The sequence below is a fragment of the Sclerotinia sclerotiorum genome, genomic scaffold, assembly GCF_000146945.2.
Source record: "Sclerotinia sclerotiorum 1980 UF-70 scaffold_17 genomic scaffold, whole genome shotgun sequence".
Classification (NCBI taxonomy): Eukaryota; Fungi; Ascomycota; class Leotiomycetes; order Helotiales; family Sclerotiniaceae; genus Sclerotinia; species Sclerotinia sclerotiorum.
Genome location: NW_001820819.1, coordinates 623,324 through 634,786, shown reverse-complemented (window position 1 = coordinate 634,786; position 11,463 = coordinate 623,324). Strand labels below are relative to the sequence as shown.

The window sequence follows — 11,463 nt, the reverse complement described above, 5'->3', positions numbered from 1 at the left end:
GCAGTATGTATAAAAAATTGATAATTCGGTAGGTAACGAAGGGAGATTTGAAATTTTTACAGACTGGTTGGTGACAGAAGATTAGAATGTCTCCAACGTCCCCTCCATAACCTTAACTGCTTCACCACTCAACAATACCTCCTCAACAGCGCCCCCATCACTTCTCATCCTCACATCCACAAAAATATCATTTCTCCTCCCCATCTCAACTCCCTGCACAAACCCAAATCTTTTTTCTAAACCTCCATTCCCATTCCCCTCTACTGTTCCAACCCCCTTCCCCTCCCCTCCCACCCCCCTCAAACCCAACCAACACGCCAAAGCACAACTCGCACTCCCCGTCCCCGGATCCTCCATTCCCGCAAACATCCTCGTCCTAAACATCTCTCTCCCTCCCTCTTTCCCCACACCCACAAAATACATCGTACAACAAAGACCACTCCCCCAGCCCTCATCCAAAAGCCCCGTATAATAAGAATCTCTATTAAGATTCCCAAATTCCTGTACCCTTTCAAGATCTTCCAACGAAGAGAGATGAACGAGGATAAAACTCATACCGTTTACGATCGAGATGATTGGACATTGGGTTTCGTGTCCTGTGGTGAAGTCTTTGAAAGGGTGTGTTGTGGTGTGGATGTGTATGTTGTGGGGGATTTGCGCTGTGGTTGTTTTTCCTTTTCCATTATTATCAGGAAATGAGAGAGGGATTCTCCCGGCTTTGGTAATTAATGCCTCGACACTCTTCAATCCTAGATAATTGCGAATATAAAAAGCAGTACCTATAGTAGGATGACCGGCGAAAGGAATCTCCGCATCGGTAGTAAATATATCGATTTTTATTTCCTTAGGGTTTGACTTTGGATCGGTGGTTTCTTCCCGAGGGAGATGAAGAAAGACCACTTCCGAAAGATTAAACTCTTTAGCGATTTGAAGTTTTTGTATCTGAGAGAGGGAATTAGGGGTCGGAGGACGAATGATAGCGAGAGGATTACCGAGATAGCGGGTTGAGGTGAAGACGTCAAGGGTGGTAAAGGGGATGTGCATTTTGGATTGGATTGGATTATTGAAGGCTGAGAAGTTATTTCTGTCCCGTTCCGTAATAAAGATACTGATCCTAGAAAAGTAATAACCGCAACAAACAATAATAGATTTTCTCTACTATAATACAAGTCTTTTCCTTCAGTACTTCATCTCACTACGAGTATAAATACTCGAAATAACATTAAAGTCGCTTATTATGACTGTAACCTTACTTAGGTACTTAGATCAATTCTGACTCATAATTAGATAAAAAGTCTCCATTAACCTTATAAATTGTTTCTAGACTTCGATTTCGAATTCGTATTTGCATGAAATGAAGCTAACGATGTAATCTTAGGTCAAAAGTGGTCTGATTTCTAACCTTAATGCTATTCAATAAAAAGCATCGAAGAGATGTCAAGACCTCGGGAGGAATGGATGATGAATACTTTGAAGAGGTTGATGAAAATGCGAAGCGGGGTAACTACTCCGTGCACGTGATAGCGTTAATAAAAGGCGTGATGCCAACAATTCTCACATGCAAGTCCGCTTGAATCTTTAAACTCAGCTTGTACTTTTCGATCAAAAAGGTTGTATTATAAGAAGACACTACCATAATTTTATTCAATATTAACTTTACTCTTATATACAACCCCTAAAACCAACCGACCCATCAATCAAAAACACCAGGTATCATATCAAATCAAATCATCCTATCCTAACCCACCCAACTCCCAACACGAATCTAAACAATTTTCTCAGCCTCGACTTCATGTCCCACTTCCTCATTCGAATTAACACTCTTATTTGCACCCGCAGTATATCTAGCCAAAGCGGGATCATAATTAGGAGTTCCAGGAACTTCACCTGCCAACTCTTCAAGAGTTTTTCTCTTGGTTTCAGGAATGAGGAAAGTGGTTAATAATCCCAAGAACATGAATAATGCAAAGATTTGCATGACATGGTTTAACCAAGGACTAGCTGCGGCACCGGTAGCACCTTTCACAGCACCTCTTGTTCTGAGTGGTCCGAAAACAACTTGTGCGATGATGGCACCTATTTTTCCGGAAGCGGCAGAGATACCGTGAGATGTAGATCTGTAGCGGGTTGGGAAACATTCACCTGGAACGATGAAAGTGGTGGAGTTAGGACCAAAGTTGAAGAAGAATTGGGCGACCACGTAAAGGGCTAGGAGGGCATGACCAGAAAGTTTGTGGTAAGCGAATCCTATGATGATGAAAAGTATAGTAAGGATTGTGAAACCCATGAATTGAATTGGTTTACGGCCGAGAGTGTCGATTGTGGCGACAGATACCCAGTATCCTGGAATAGCACCAGCGCAAACGAGAATGAGGTTACCGACGGCGGTTTTGTAAAAGACCTCATACATGTTGTGGCCACCAGACCAACCAATGGCAGAAAGGATGACGGAGTTGTTGAGACTGAGTCCGTAATAGGCGACATCAAGGAAAAACCATGAACCGGCTGTACCGAGAAGGATCTTGCCGAATCTCCATTGCTTGTAGTGAGCGATAAAGTCTGCCCAACTAGCCTTTGGGATTTCGAGCTCTTGGGAGCTTTGATTGATGGTGGTAACGCGAGTGATTTCATCTGGTTCACCGTGACTCTTTCCTTGCTTGTAGGCTTGAACGTCCTCGCTAGCTTGCTCAACATCACGGGCAACATCGAAGGTGTATCGAGGGGTTTCAGGAATGGTTAAACGATAGTAGAGAGCAATGCAACCTGGGACAGCACCAAAACCGCTATTGTTTGTTAGCGATATGACGTTGGAAGGAGCTGTTATAACTTACATGATAACACGCCACATCTTATCAACAGCGAGTTGACAAACGCCAGTGCAGGTTGATGCTTTAGAACCAGTCAAGAGTGACTCTTTGAAACCCTCAGTGACAATTAAAGCAAGGATAGCAGCAGCAAATTGACCAATACCCTGCATGGCAAAAACTGCGTTCATCATGGCTCCTCTCCATTTAGTGGTAGCGAATTCGGAAGTGATGACACTTGACAAAGGATAATCTCCACCAATACCGATACCCTGGTTCATGTGAGTATGTGATGCGGATACAAGAAAGCAACTGTTTACTTACCATCAAGACACGCCAGAAGATGAATAGACCAACAATGGAAATAGCATGTGATGGAGAAGAAAGGGCTTGAGCGAGAGTAGCAAAGATGATAATCATCAACTCAAGACCATACATCTTCTTACGACCAACAACATCTGCAAGCCATCCGAAACCGAGTTGACCAATAACAGTTCCACCAGAAGTGGCAACCTTAATAGCAGTATCACTGGTTGTTGGAATTGCACCTTTTGAAACACTGTTCTGGAAAAATGCTATACCCAACATGGAAGTGACCAAGTTAATGGCAAATATCTAAGCCATAATTAGCGATGCGCCTCTGTTACTTTGTGATCGAATAGATACTTACATCGTAGGAATCAGTAAAGAAACCAATACCTGCGACAACACAGGCACGGACGTGATACCATCCAAATGGAGCTCTATCAATCTCGGCAAGAGCAAGACGTCTTCTCTCATTGGCGTCTGTGATATGAGCGAAGTCATTGTTGAAGTTGTGGAAGGCAGAGTTTCCTCCTACGGTGGTATGTAGGGCAGCCATTGCGACAAATTGTAAAGGAGTAGTACCTTTTCAAATGAAGTATATAGTGAAAATTGGTTGCGAGTGCTTGACTGAGGAAAAGAGTGAGAAAGAAGGGAACACAAGTATCCTTATATTTCTCCCTAGGTATTCCTATGCTTGCTTACTGCAGAGAACCAAGCTTCAGTGTAAAATCAATGGTGGGTTCCATTAGGCAAGGAGCTCCGAGTCCAAAAGTCTGGGCATCCAAGAATGATATTCACTAGATCAAATGTAATTCTAGCAGGCGCCCCAGTTCCCGGGTCGCCAAGAATATATTCTCAGCAGTAAATGTACATCAGACCATTCAAGTTGGATTATTGATATGGTAACCCCGAGCAGAGAGCAAAAATCATTGCGAAACAACTTCCATTGGCTTCAGACTTTGCTATTTTGTAGCATGAAAATGTCTGAGATTTGAGATTTTTGGCAGCCATTGACTGGGTATCTATCAAATCATAGAGTTCACCCATTGAAGATTGAAACTATGACTTTTTTCCTGATAGCTCTAGACGAGCAGATGGGGAATCTTAGCTTAAAAGACCAGGCATTCCTTAGATGATTTCCGTGTTTAGCGCAGGATGAATTTGTAACCCTATGTTTCCGCCAAGTCCTTTCATTCGATAAAACCAATCATCTCCCCCAGATGTCGCACGCAGTTTCCCCATATGTTGCATTCATTGGCTGAGATTCATTCTGCAAGTTCAAATTTGATGCGTGCATGTATGTTTTGGACATTACGATATCCAGCTCTCAGAGGAAATCGAATTTAACCAAAGAAGCTCCAAATCCGGAAGGTGCAAACACGTGGAGCGATGAATCAATCAGGATTGAAAGCCTTCTAGAACAATTTGATCTTCGTGAAGTCAATGAACCTGCAGTCTGCAGCCCTGGCTGGACCCACGATACAAAGCACGAAGAGTAAGTAAGATTACTGCAATTCTCTCTATCTAACGACAGTAGCACGAAGCAAACCCTACTTGTGCATAAAGTTCCCTATACTGCAATAACGCACGCGACATGACTGAAAGATACATTCCTTTCTCTATCAATTGCGAAGAGCCAAATATCTTATTCCAGTGAAGCATTATTGCTTATGAGGCGAACATTCTGATCAAAGTTGTTGCAATATTCTTGATATTCTTGGCTGAAGTTGTGGAGGTCCAATGAAAACTAGGGAAATAACAACGTGCTCACTAAAAACGCCTTGGATGCGCTAAACCAACACCGGAATTCTAGCCCGACAGCCACCAACAAGGACAGACAGGAACAATTTAATACACAACCAACAAGTCGTTGAACTGTTATCTTGTCGATGCCCAGTAAACAAGGATTTTGAAATTGCTTGATTTGGAAGTTTTTGTTTGAAAAGTTTCCGAAAAATTCAAAAACTTAAAAGAGGCTGGATGAGAGAGATAATCTTAATATGGATTTTGGTGCTTTTTAACCTTACCCAGGCACATGCTGGATGGGAAAATCGTAAGATTACAACAAATACAATGCTAATAAGCATCCAACCAAACCCGAAGAGCTATTAGATATTCAAATTTGGATTTGGATATCGAGAGTCCTGCTCATCTGGGATTGGCGCAAATAAGATTGAAAACTCATTTGAATATCAAATCCGAATGAGGAGATTGAGAGTGCTAGAGCTATTAAGCCTAGTCCGATTTGGATGTGCATTTTATTTCGTCCATCGTCCGTCAAGCGCAGAATTCTGTGAGGTTGAACAAATATGGCCTGTCTCTCTTAGGTCCTCCCGTTTCCCGTTTTACTTCGTCACTCCAAAACTTAATGATCTGCGAGCATCGTCTCTATTAATTCATCTTAGCATGAATCTTTCTTCTTGTCCTTTGTCATTCCTCCCTCCTCATAGCATTCAATCACACGCTTCGAGAAAGTCATGTGCACCACCTATCAGCATCTGTCTCGCAAACGGAAGTTCTCCTCAAAGGTGCGATGGCATCGTCGACTATAGCATTCTTCGACGATATTCGAAGCAGGTTCAAGTGTTCAAATCTCATGATCGATTAGTCCCTCAGATACCTTATCCAGTCATTTACGGAGAATCCGCCATCCATTCTACCTTCAGCTTGTCCAAATACCACGTACACAATGCGAAGACGAGTCCCATTTTAACGGTCATCATCATCCTGGGCTCCAGTGACAGGATCATGAACAGCAATTCTCGAGGCATGCCAATTACTTGGACAAGGATAAAGGCCAAATGAGCTCGTTATTTACTGGACCTTGGCCTCGAAAAATATCCATTGCGTGGCACAGAATATCTCCGGTTCATTTTCTCCAAATAAGGTGTATCTCATTGGAGTTTCCGTTCCAAGTCGAAGTTGGCTATATTGGAGAAACTGCGAGTGCATTCTTCGTTTTGAGAGGCTTTATGCGAGGGTCTCCCGAGACTCGGAGGAAATTGTCTGGCATGCAGTTAATCGTCTCGTGGATCACCCCTTCATGCGGGCAATTTGGCCCACACACTATCACGAAAGCTTTATCTGACTTCCGCGACCGAATGCAGGCTGATTGCTCCCTATTCATGAATGAATGTAGCAAACATATAAAAGCGTCTTGAACCATATTATTGCGTTGTTGCCATTAAAAGGAGCAGGTGTGAGAAACATCCTTTAGAAATAGACGCTCTTCCCAAATCTCCGCTTTCTCATGATTTTAGCCACCTCGAAGATCTTACTCAAATTAGGACTTTAAGCCGGAGCTTATTCCTCTGTATTTTTCGGTGTATATATATCAAACATGATCCTACTTGAACATGCTCAAGCAGATATACAAAACATCATAAGCATCCTCGGTATTTGAGCGCAGAGAGGTTGTGATCTCAAGTAGTTCTCAGGTCTTGGGAAATGCAGTGTTGAACGCCTCTGGACTGACTGTGTAATTTGTCTTGATTATTTGTGTATTGGTGTTTTTTTTACTGTTATAAACATAATGTAAGTCTTAATTGTCACCCGGCCAGAATATTAGACCATTTTTGCTGTCCTCACTGTTCCTGCTGTTGTGACGAGTAACACATTGTCATGTTCGAGAGTGTAAGAACCCACGCCAACTATCCTTCTCAACATTACACATACAAGATCAACGCAGCATTATTCATATATCCCTCATTCTCATAGATGAATTTCTCAAAATCCCGGATTCCAAATTTACTTCACTTTTGTGTGTGTCTATATGTGTATGTGTGTATTTGTAAAAAGATTCAAGGCCTTCTTATAGATTGTACTATCTTTTCTATATTAGTAGAAGTCTCATCGTTTGATATCAGTGGTTAAACTGAGAAATTCGCACCATTTGTGGATAGTAGTGGATGAATAATGTATCTAAAAATCACCTACTAGTGTAAAATTCATAAAATACTATAAAAGTCTAATTAGTACCCCTTTTTTAGACCACCTCTCTTTTGGGTCATCTTTTTATATCAAAGATAACGATTTTCATTTATCAATGATTCAACAACTAATAGATTGTGACGGAAATCCCTGCTTTCCTCCCACCCTTATTATATAAGAAACCTCAGGTACATTAACCATGTCCACACATGATACGATTACTCGAGATTAGTATGCGATTTAGGTGACCTGAGGATCAGATCCGGACAAGTACTAGGTATCAATGGTTATCGGTAAAGTAAGATCATTGGAGGAATAAATATGACTTCTTTTTGCCTAGCCATTGCGGCTAGGCCATTCATTTGTGTATATATAGAGTAGCTATCCCCATCTACAGGTGCTCTTCACCTGTAGATTCTAAGTTAAATACAATTGCTGGTCTATAAACACCCTTTTGGTCACATAGATGAAATCAATTGAAATTTTAATTTTAAATTTATTCTTTATATAATAAATAAATATTAAAAATTTAAGATTTTTTACAATTTAATTAATTAAAATATTAAAAATTGTAGTTGTAGTTTTCACTGGCAATTGATTTTATTTATTTATTATTAAATTTTTAATATAAAAAATAATCTAAATTAAAGATGATCTGAAAGTAATATAATAGACTTGATCTACTTATAATAACAAATAAAAAACCCCCTTTATCTCTTGAGAGTATCAATGAAAGATTCTAATCTTTTCCATGTTCACACTAATCAAATCAAATATATTCACCCATATATATAGCACCCCTTCATAAAAAAACCTCACATGAAGCTGTCAAGAAATTTACGAAAGAGAGTTTGATTACGCTGAGTCTGTTTCTATTATAGAATGACCCAATGGAAATGAACAAACGATATGCTTGCTCATTGATGTAAGTCTTCTTTGATGCTACTTCTTTCTAGGATCATCCGGATAACTACAATGATCCATAACAGCCCCTCCAGTGTGCAATTTCCTACTAGAGTCATCGTAATTATTCAAAATAATTACATTGCGAAAAGAAAACTAGACACTACCAATCCCAAGAAAACATACCCACAATCCCTCGATTTTCCTCCGAAGGGGAGTTCAAATCTTCTGATAAATTATCCACTTCAGGAACGAGCTCCGATTCTTTTGTTTTTCTGACTTCATCACGGTCTGGATCCGATTGACTATCGATATCTACAGGAGAACTACGATCTGACTTAAGCTGAGACGAATTTTCACGAGTAAACTCGGACGTAATTTCGCAACTTTCAACACTTGAGATGCGGGTCGAATCATATTCAGTCGAGTATGAAGTTTCTGAGGAATAGTTATCGTCGTCTATGGCAAGTTTCCTCGAGATATCATCATCTGCCATCGCATAACAGAATAGGTGTGATAGACCAATACGTCTAAAACCCAAGGCTTTCCAAAAGGCTATCACGCCTTCCCTTTCTTCAGATCCCGTCTCGGTTTCTTTGTCCTTTCCATATCCCCAATGTGTGAAAACCCACTGGATATTTCGAATTTTTAGTTGTTGAAGGAGTTGAGATATCGTGGATGTCCCGAGACCCATTCGACGATAAGCTTTTGCGACTTCGACATTTTCGATCATGAGAAAATCACCCTCGTCCAATCGAGAATCCCAAATTTGCGAGCCTTTGCGAGCCCCACAAATCCAAGTTTTTCGCAGTTTGGCCTGTTCATCAAATAGTGTGTTCGTTAGTAAAATGCTGGTTTCGGTACATATGTGGTCCATTGTCTTTTCAAACCCTGAGCGAACAGCATTAACACGATAGACTAGGTTGCCGATCATTTTACAAACAACGCCGTGGTCCGTTTGGCCCTTAACTATTACTTCTTCAGAAGCAAGTAGTCCATCTGGTTCGTAAAGGTCGTAAATGTCGCATGAGATAGAAAGAGAGGAATCCATTTTGTGAGCTGTTATATCATCGTTGTGTTGATAAAGTGATGTTGAAAATGGAAGAAAATTTAGAAACAGTACACACCTAAAATTTGAGTTCTGAATGCAATCAAGTGGCTTCTAGATTAGGTAGCTTTCGACTACCTTTTCGTCTAATGACAGAATACATTGGAGCTAAAAAGAAGTTTTTATGGTCGAAGGTATTCCGCAGATTGGGGACTGAAAATTTCTGCGTACTATTCCCCGGAGAAAGTAACCCAGAGCCATCCTGCCATGAGAGGCCTGAATGTTGAACTTTGTTTAGAAGAATGAAATAATAGAAGAGTTTTCTGCGACGAACCATCAAATATGCATAAAAGTCTCATTCCGAGTATAGTGAAACGATGATCTCGCCTTCCGTTGTATCTACTGGCTTGATTACACGCTGAGCGTTCTTGCTGTTTGTGTAGATTTTTCTGATCTTAAATTGATGCTATGCTTCCTTCCCCTTCTCATTGAACTGTGTGAAGAAGGAAGGTTTGACTTGAGCAAAGATGCTGATGAAATACCAGCTGTTGCGATTATTTGACATCGTACCTGTTTCCATATCGAACATCCGTACTTCTCAAAGCTATCCAACATAGAGCAGATATCATACTCAAAAACCGAACTTCTTTTAGCATTGCTGCCCAGTAAGGTTGTTCAGCTTCTCCTGCTGTTGTCCCCTGCATTGATGACGAGGCCCAAGCTAATATTAAGGAACCAATCATATAGTATGGCGCTTTGACCCCCTGCTACTTTGATTTGTGTCTGCCAATAAGAGGTATGATAAAGATCTAGATCTTTATCATCTCATGCATAGTGCGTTGACAACAGGAACGCAGGCACAGTGCATCAAATATGAATATGGGTCCTGTGAGCATGAACGCTGGATCCAAAAGCACGAAAGAGTGTTCCATGGGAGCTATTATGGGATGCGGTCTAAGAAGCAGATAGATATTGCCAAATCAAATTTCCAGATAAAACGTCTGCGACGGCAAATGTAAGTCACAGACCAAAATTTTGCAAGATTGAAGCCAATAATTCATTGTTTTGATTGGTGTCGACTGTAAATTGAAGCTCAAAATAAGAACTTTGGTGCCATGTATTTTCGATCGACCACAGTCAAGATGTACCAAACGATTGTATCCAAAAAGAACTCAAAAATAAATTGATGCTATCAAGAGCTCCTAGTCATTACAAATGAAAGGATCCGAGAATGGACTATTCAAGCTCCTCGCTCAATTGCCGAATTTGGTCGTTTCTGTTGAAAAGTGTATTCAGGTTTGACTAGACTTGAAACAATACACGTGGCATCGACACGATAGTTTGTAAACCTGCGTATGCGAGGTAAATCAGTTTGAATAGATGAGAGAATTTTAAAGTAAGAATTGACATGAGGAGTGGTGTGATTGGAGTAGCTCCGGAATCGGACGATGAGTTGGCTAAATGGTATGTGGCATGAGGAACACCACACCAGGTCAATCAACCGCTCATCGAGATAAAAATTGCTGAATTTGGTGAATGCTGAAATCGATGGAAATTTAGTAAATATATCCGTGGATAGAAATTTATTTCGAATTAGTCGAGGCTGTGTTATGTTAGACTTCTGTTAGACTCTTGTGGCACAAGCCTGATTTGGTTTTGCCAAGTTGAGTCAATTCTGTCGTCCACACTCTCGGAACATCCGGAGAGAGTTGCACCAGAGGACTCACTATTCCTGGATATTTTGAGACTTTTTCGAGTAAGAAAGTGGTGAAAACAGAAATTCCACCAAAAATTCCTGGGCTGTAGAATTGAAGCTGGGAGTGTTCTATGTTTTATGCTCGATGTCATGGCTGCCGCCTTGTGTATGTTTGCGAAACTCGGTAGCCTAGGGTGGCAATTTCAACAAATAGATTAAGATAATTCTATATGACTCATAATTTGGGGAAATCATTAATGATTTGAGTCTATTTCCATAAAAATTGATGAAAAAGCGTCGGAGTTATTTGAGAAGGTAGCTGACCTCTCGGTCGCAATCCAAAATAATCGCGAGTCGAAAAATACTCAACTTTCGTTTATGTCCATATTCGCAACAGGGACAACTCTGATTAAAAGTCTCAACATATACACTTGATAATATGTCAATTACCTATCTTCTGATATAAAATTCATAGCAATTGAAGCTGATTTGGTCAAATGTTGAAGGTTTATCAAAGATACGTAAAAAACATCGTGATGCTTCAAAAAAACAACAATGCCTCGACACAAAATTCAATCTGATGCACTGGCAACCACAACTAAAAACTTGAAATAAAAGTATCATTGATCTAATTATTTAAATGATGAAATCACTAATAACATTTAATAATGTATTTGGAAACGCGTTCCTTGAGTCTAATAGCAGATACAGCAAGATAAGTCAAATTCATCAAACTCGACGACTTGAATTTTATATCAATAGTTCATGAAAGCATC

The 11,463-nt window shown here is 40.4% G+C and overlaps 6 protein-coding genes across 6 annotated transcripts; 1 reads left to right on the top strand and 5 right to left on the bottom strand.

Annotated features, from left to right (window-relative positions):
- Window positions 1-81: 81 nt before the first annotated feature.
- SS1G_11185 (hypothetical protein) lies at window positions 82-1,044 on the bottom strand (the record flags this gene model as incomplete). Its single annotated transcript, XM_001587893.1, has 1 exon — window positions 82-1,044. The coding sequence occupies one exon, from the start codon at window positions 1,042-1,044 to the stop codon at window positions 82-84; it is 963 nt and encodes a 320-aa protein (XP_001587943.1).
- Window positions 1,045-1,765: 721 nt separating this feature from the next.
- Window positions 1,766-3,666, bottom strand: SS1G_11184 (hypothetical protein; the record flags this gene model as incomplete). Its single annotated transcript, XM_001587892.1, has 4 exons — window positions 1,766-2,783; window positions 2,832-3,076; window positions 3,129-3,419; window positions 3,475-3,666. The coding sequence occupies 4 exons, from the start codon at window positions 3,664-3,666 to the stop codon at window positions 1,766-1,768; spliced, it is 1,746 nt and encodes a 581-aa protein (XP_001587942.1).
- A 686-nt stretch (window positions 3,667-4,352) lies between these two features.
- SS1G_11183 (predicted protein) lies at window positions 4,353-4,854 on the top strand (the record flags this gene model as incomplete). The annotated part of the gene is made up of 3 exons (XM_001587891.1): window positions 4,353-4,407; window positions 4,467-4,605; window positions 4,770-4,854. The coding sequence occupies 3 exons, from the start codon at window positions 4,353-4,355 to the stop codon at window positions 4,852-4,854; spliced, it is 279 nt and encodes a 92-aa protein (XP_001587941.1).
- Window positions 4,855-5,819: 965 nt separating this feature from the next.
- On the bottom strand, window positions 5,820-6,276 carry SS1G_11182 (predicted protein; the record flags this gene model as incomplete). The annotated part of the gene is made up of 3 exons (XM_001587890.1): window positions 5,820-5,889; window positions 5,929-6,050; window positions 6,178-6,276. 3 exons carry the CDS (start codon window positions 6,274-6,276, stop codon window positions 5,820-5,822), a joined length of 291 nt encoding a protein of 96 aa, XP_001587940.1.
- A 1,830-nt stretch (window positions 6,277-8,106) lies between these two features.
- SS1G_11181 (predicted protein) lies at window positions 8,107-8,994 on the bottom strand (the record flags this gene model as incomplete). The annotated part of the gene is made up of 2 exons (XM_001587889.1): window positions 8,107-8,760; window positions 8,887-8,994. The coding sequence occupies 2 exons, from the start codon at window positions 8,992-8,994 to the stop codon at window positions 8,107-8,109; spliced, it is 762 nt and encodes a 253-aa protein (XP_001587939.1).
- A 463-nt stretch (window positions 8,995-9,457) lies between these two features.
- SS1G_11180 (predicted protein) lies at window positions 9,458-9,556 on the bottom strand (the record flags this gene model as incomplete). The annotated part of the gene is made up of 1 exon (XM_001587888.1): window positions 9,458-9,556. The coding sequence occupies one exon, from the start codon at window positions 9,554-9,556 to the stop codon at window positions 9,458-9,460; it is 99 nt and encodes a 32-aa protein (XP_001587938.1).
- Between the last annotated feature and the right edge of the window lie 1,907 nt (window positions 9,557-11,463).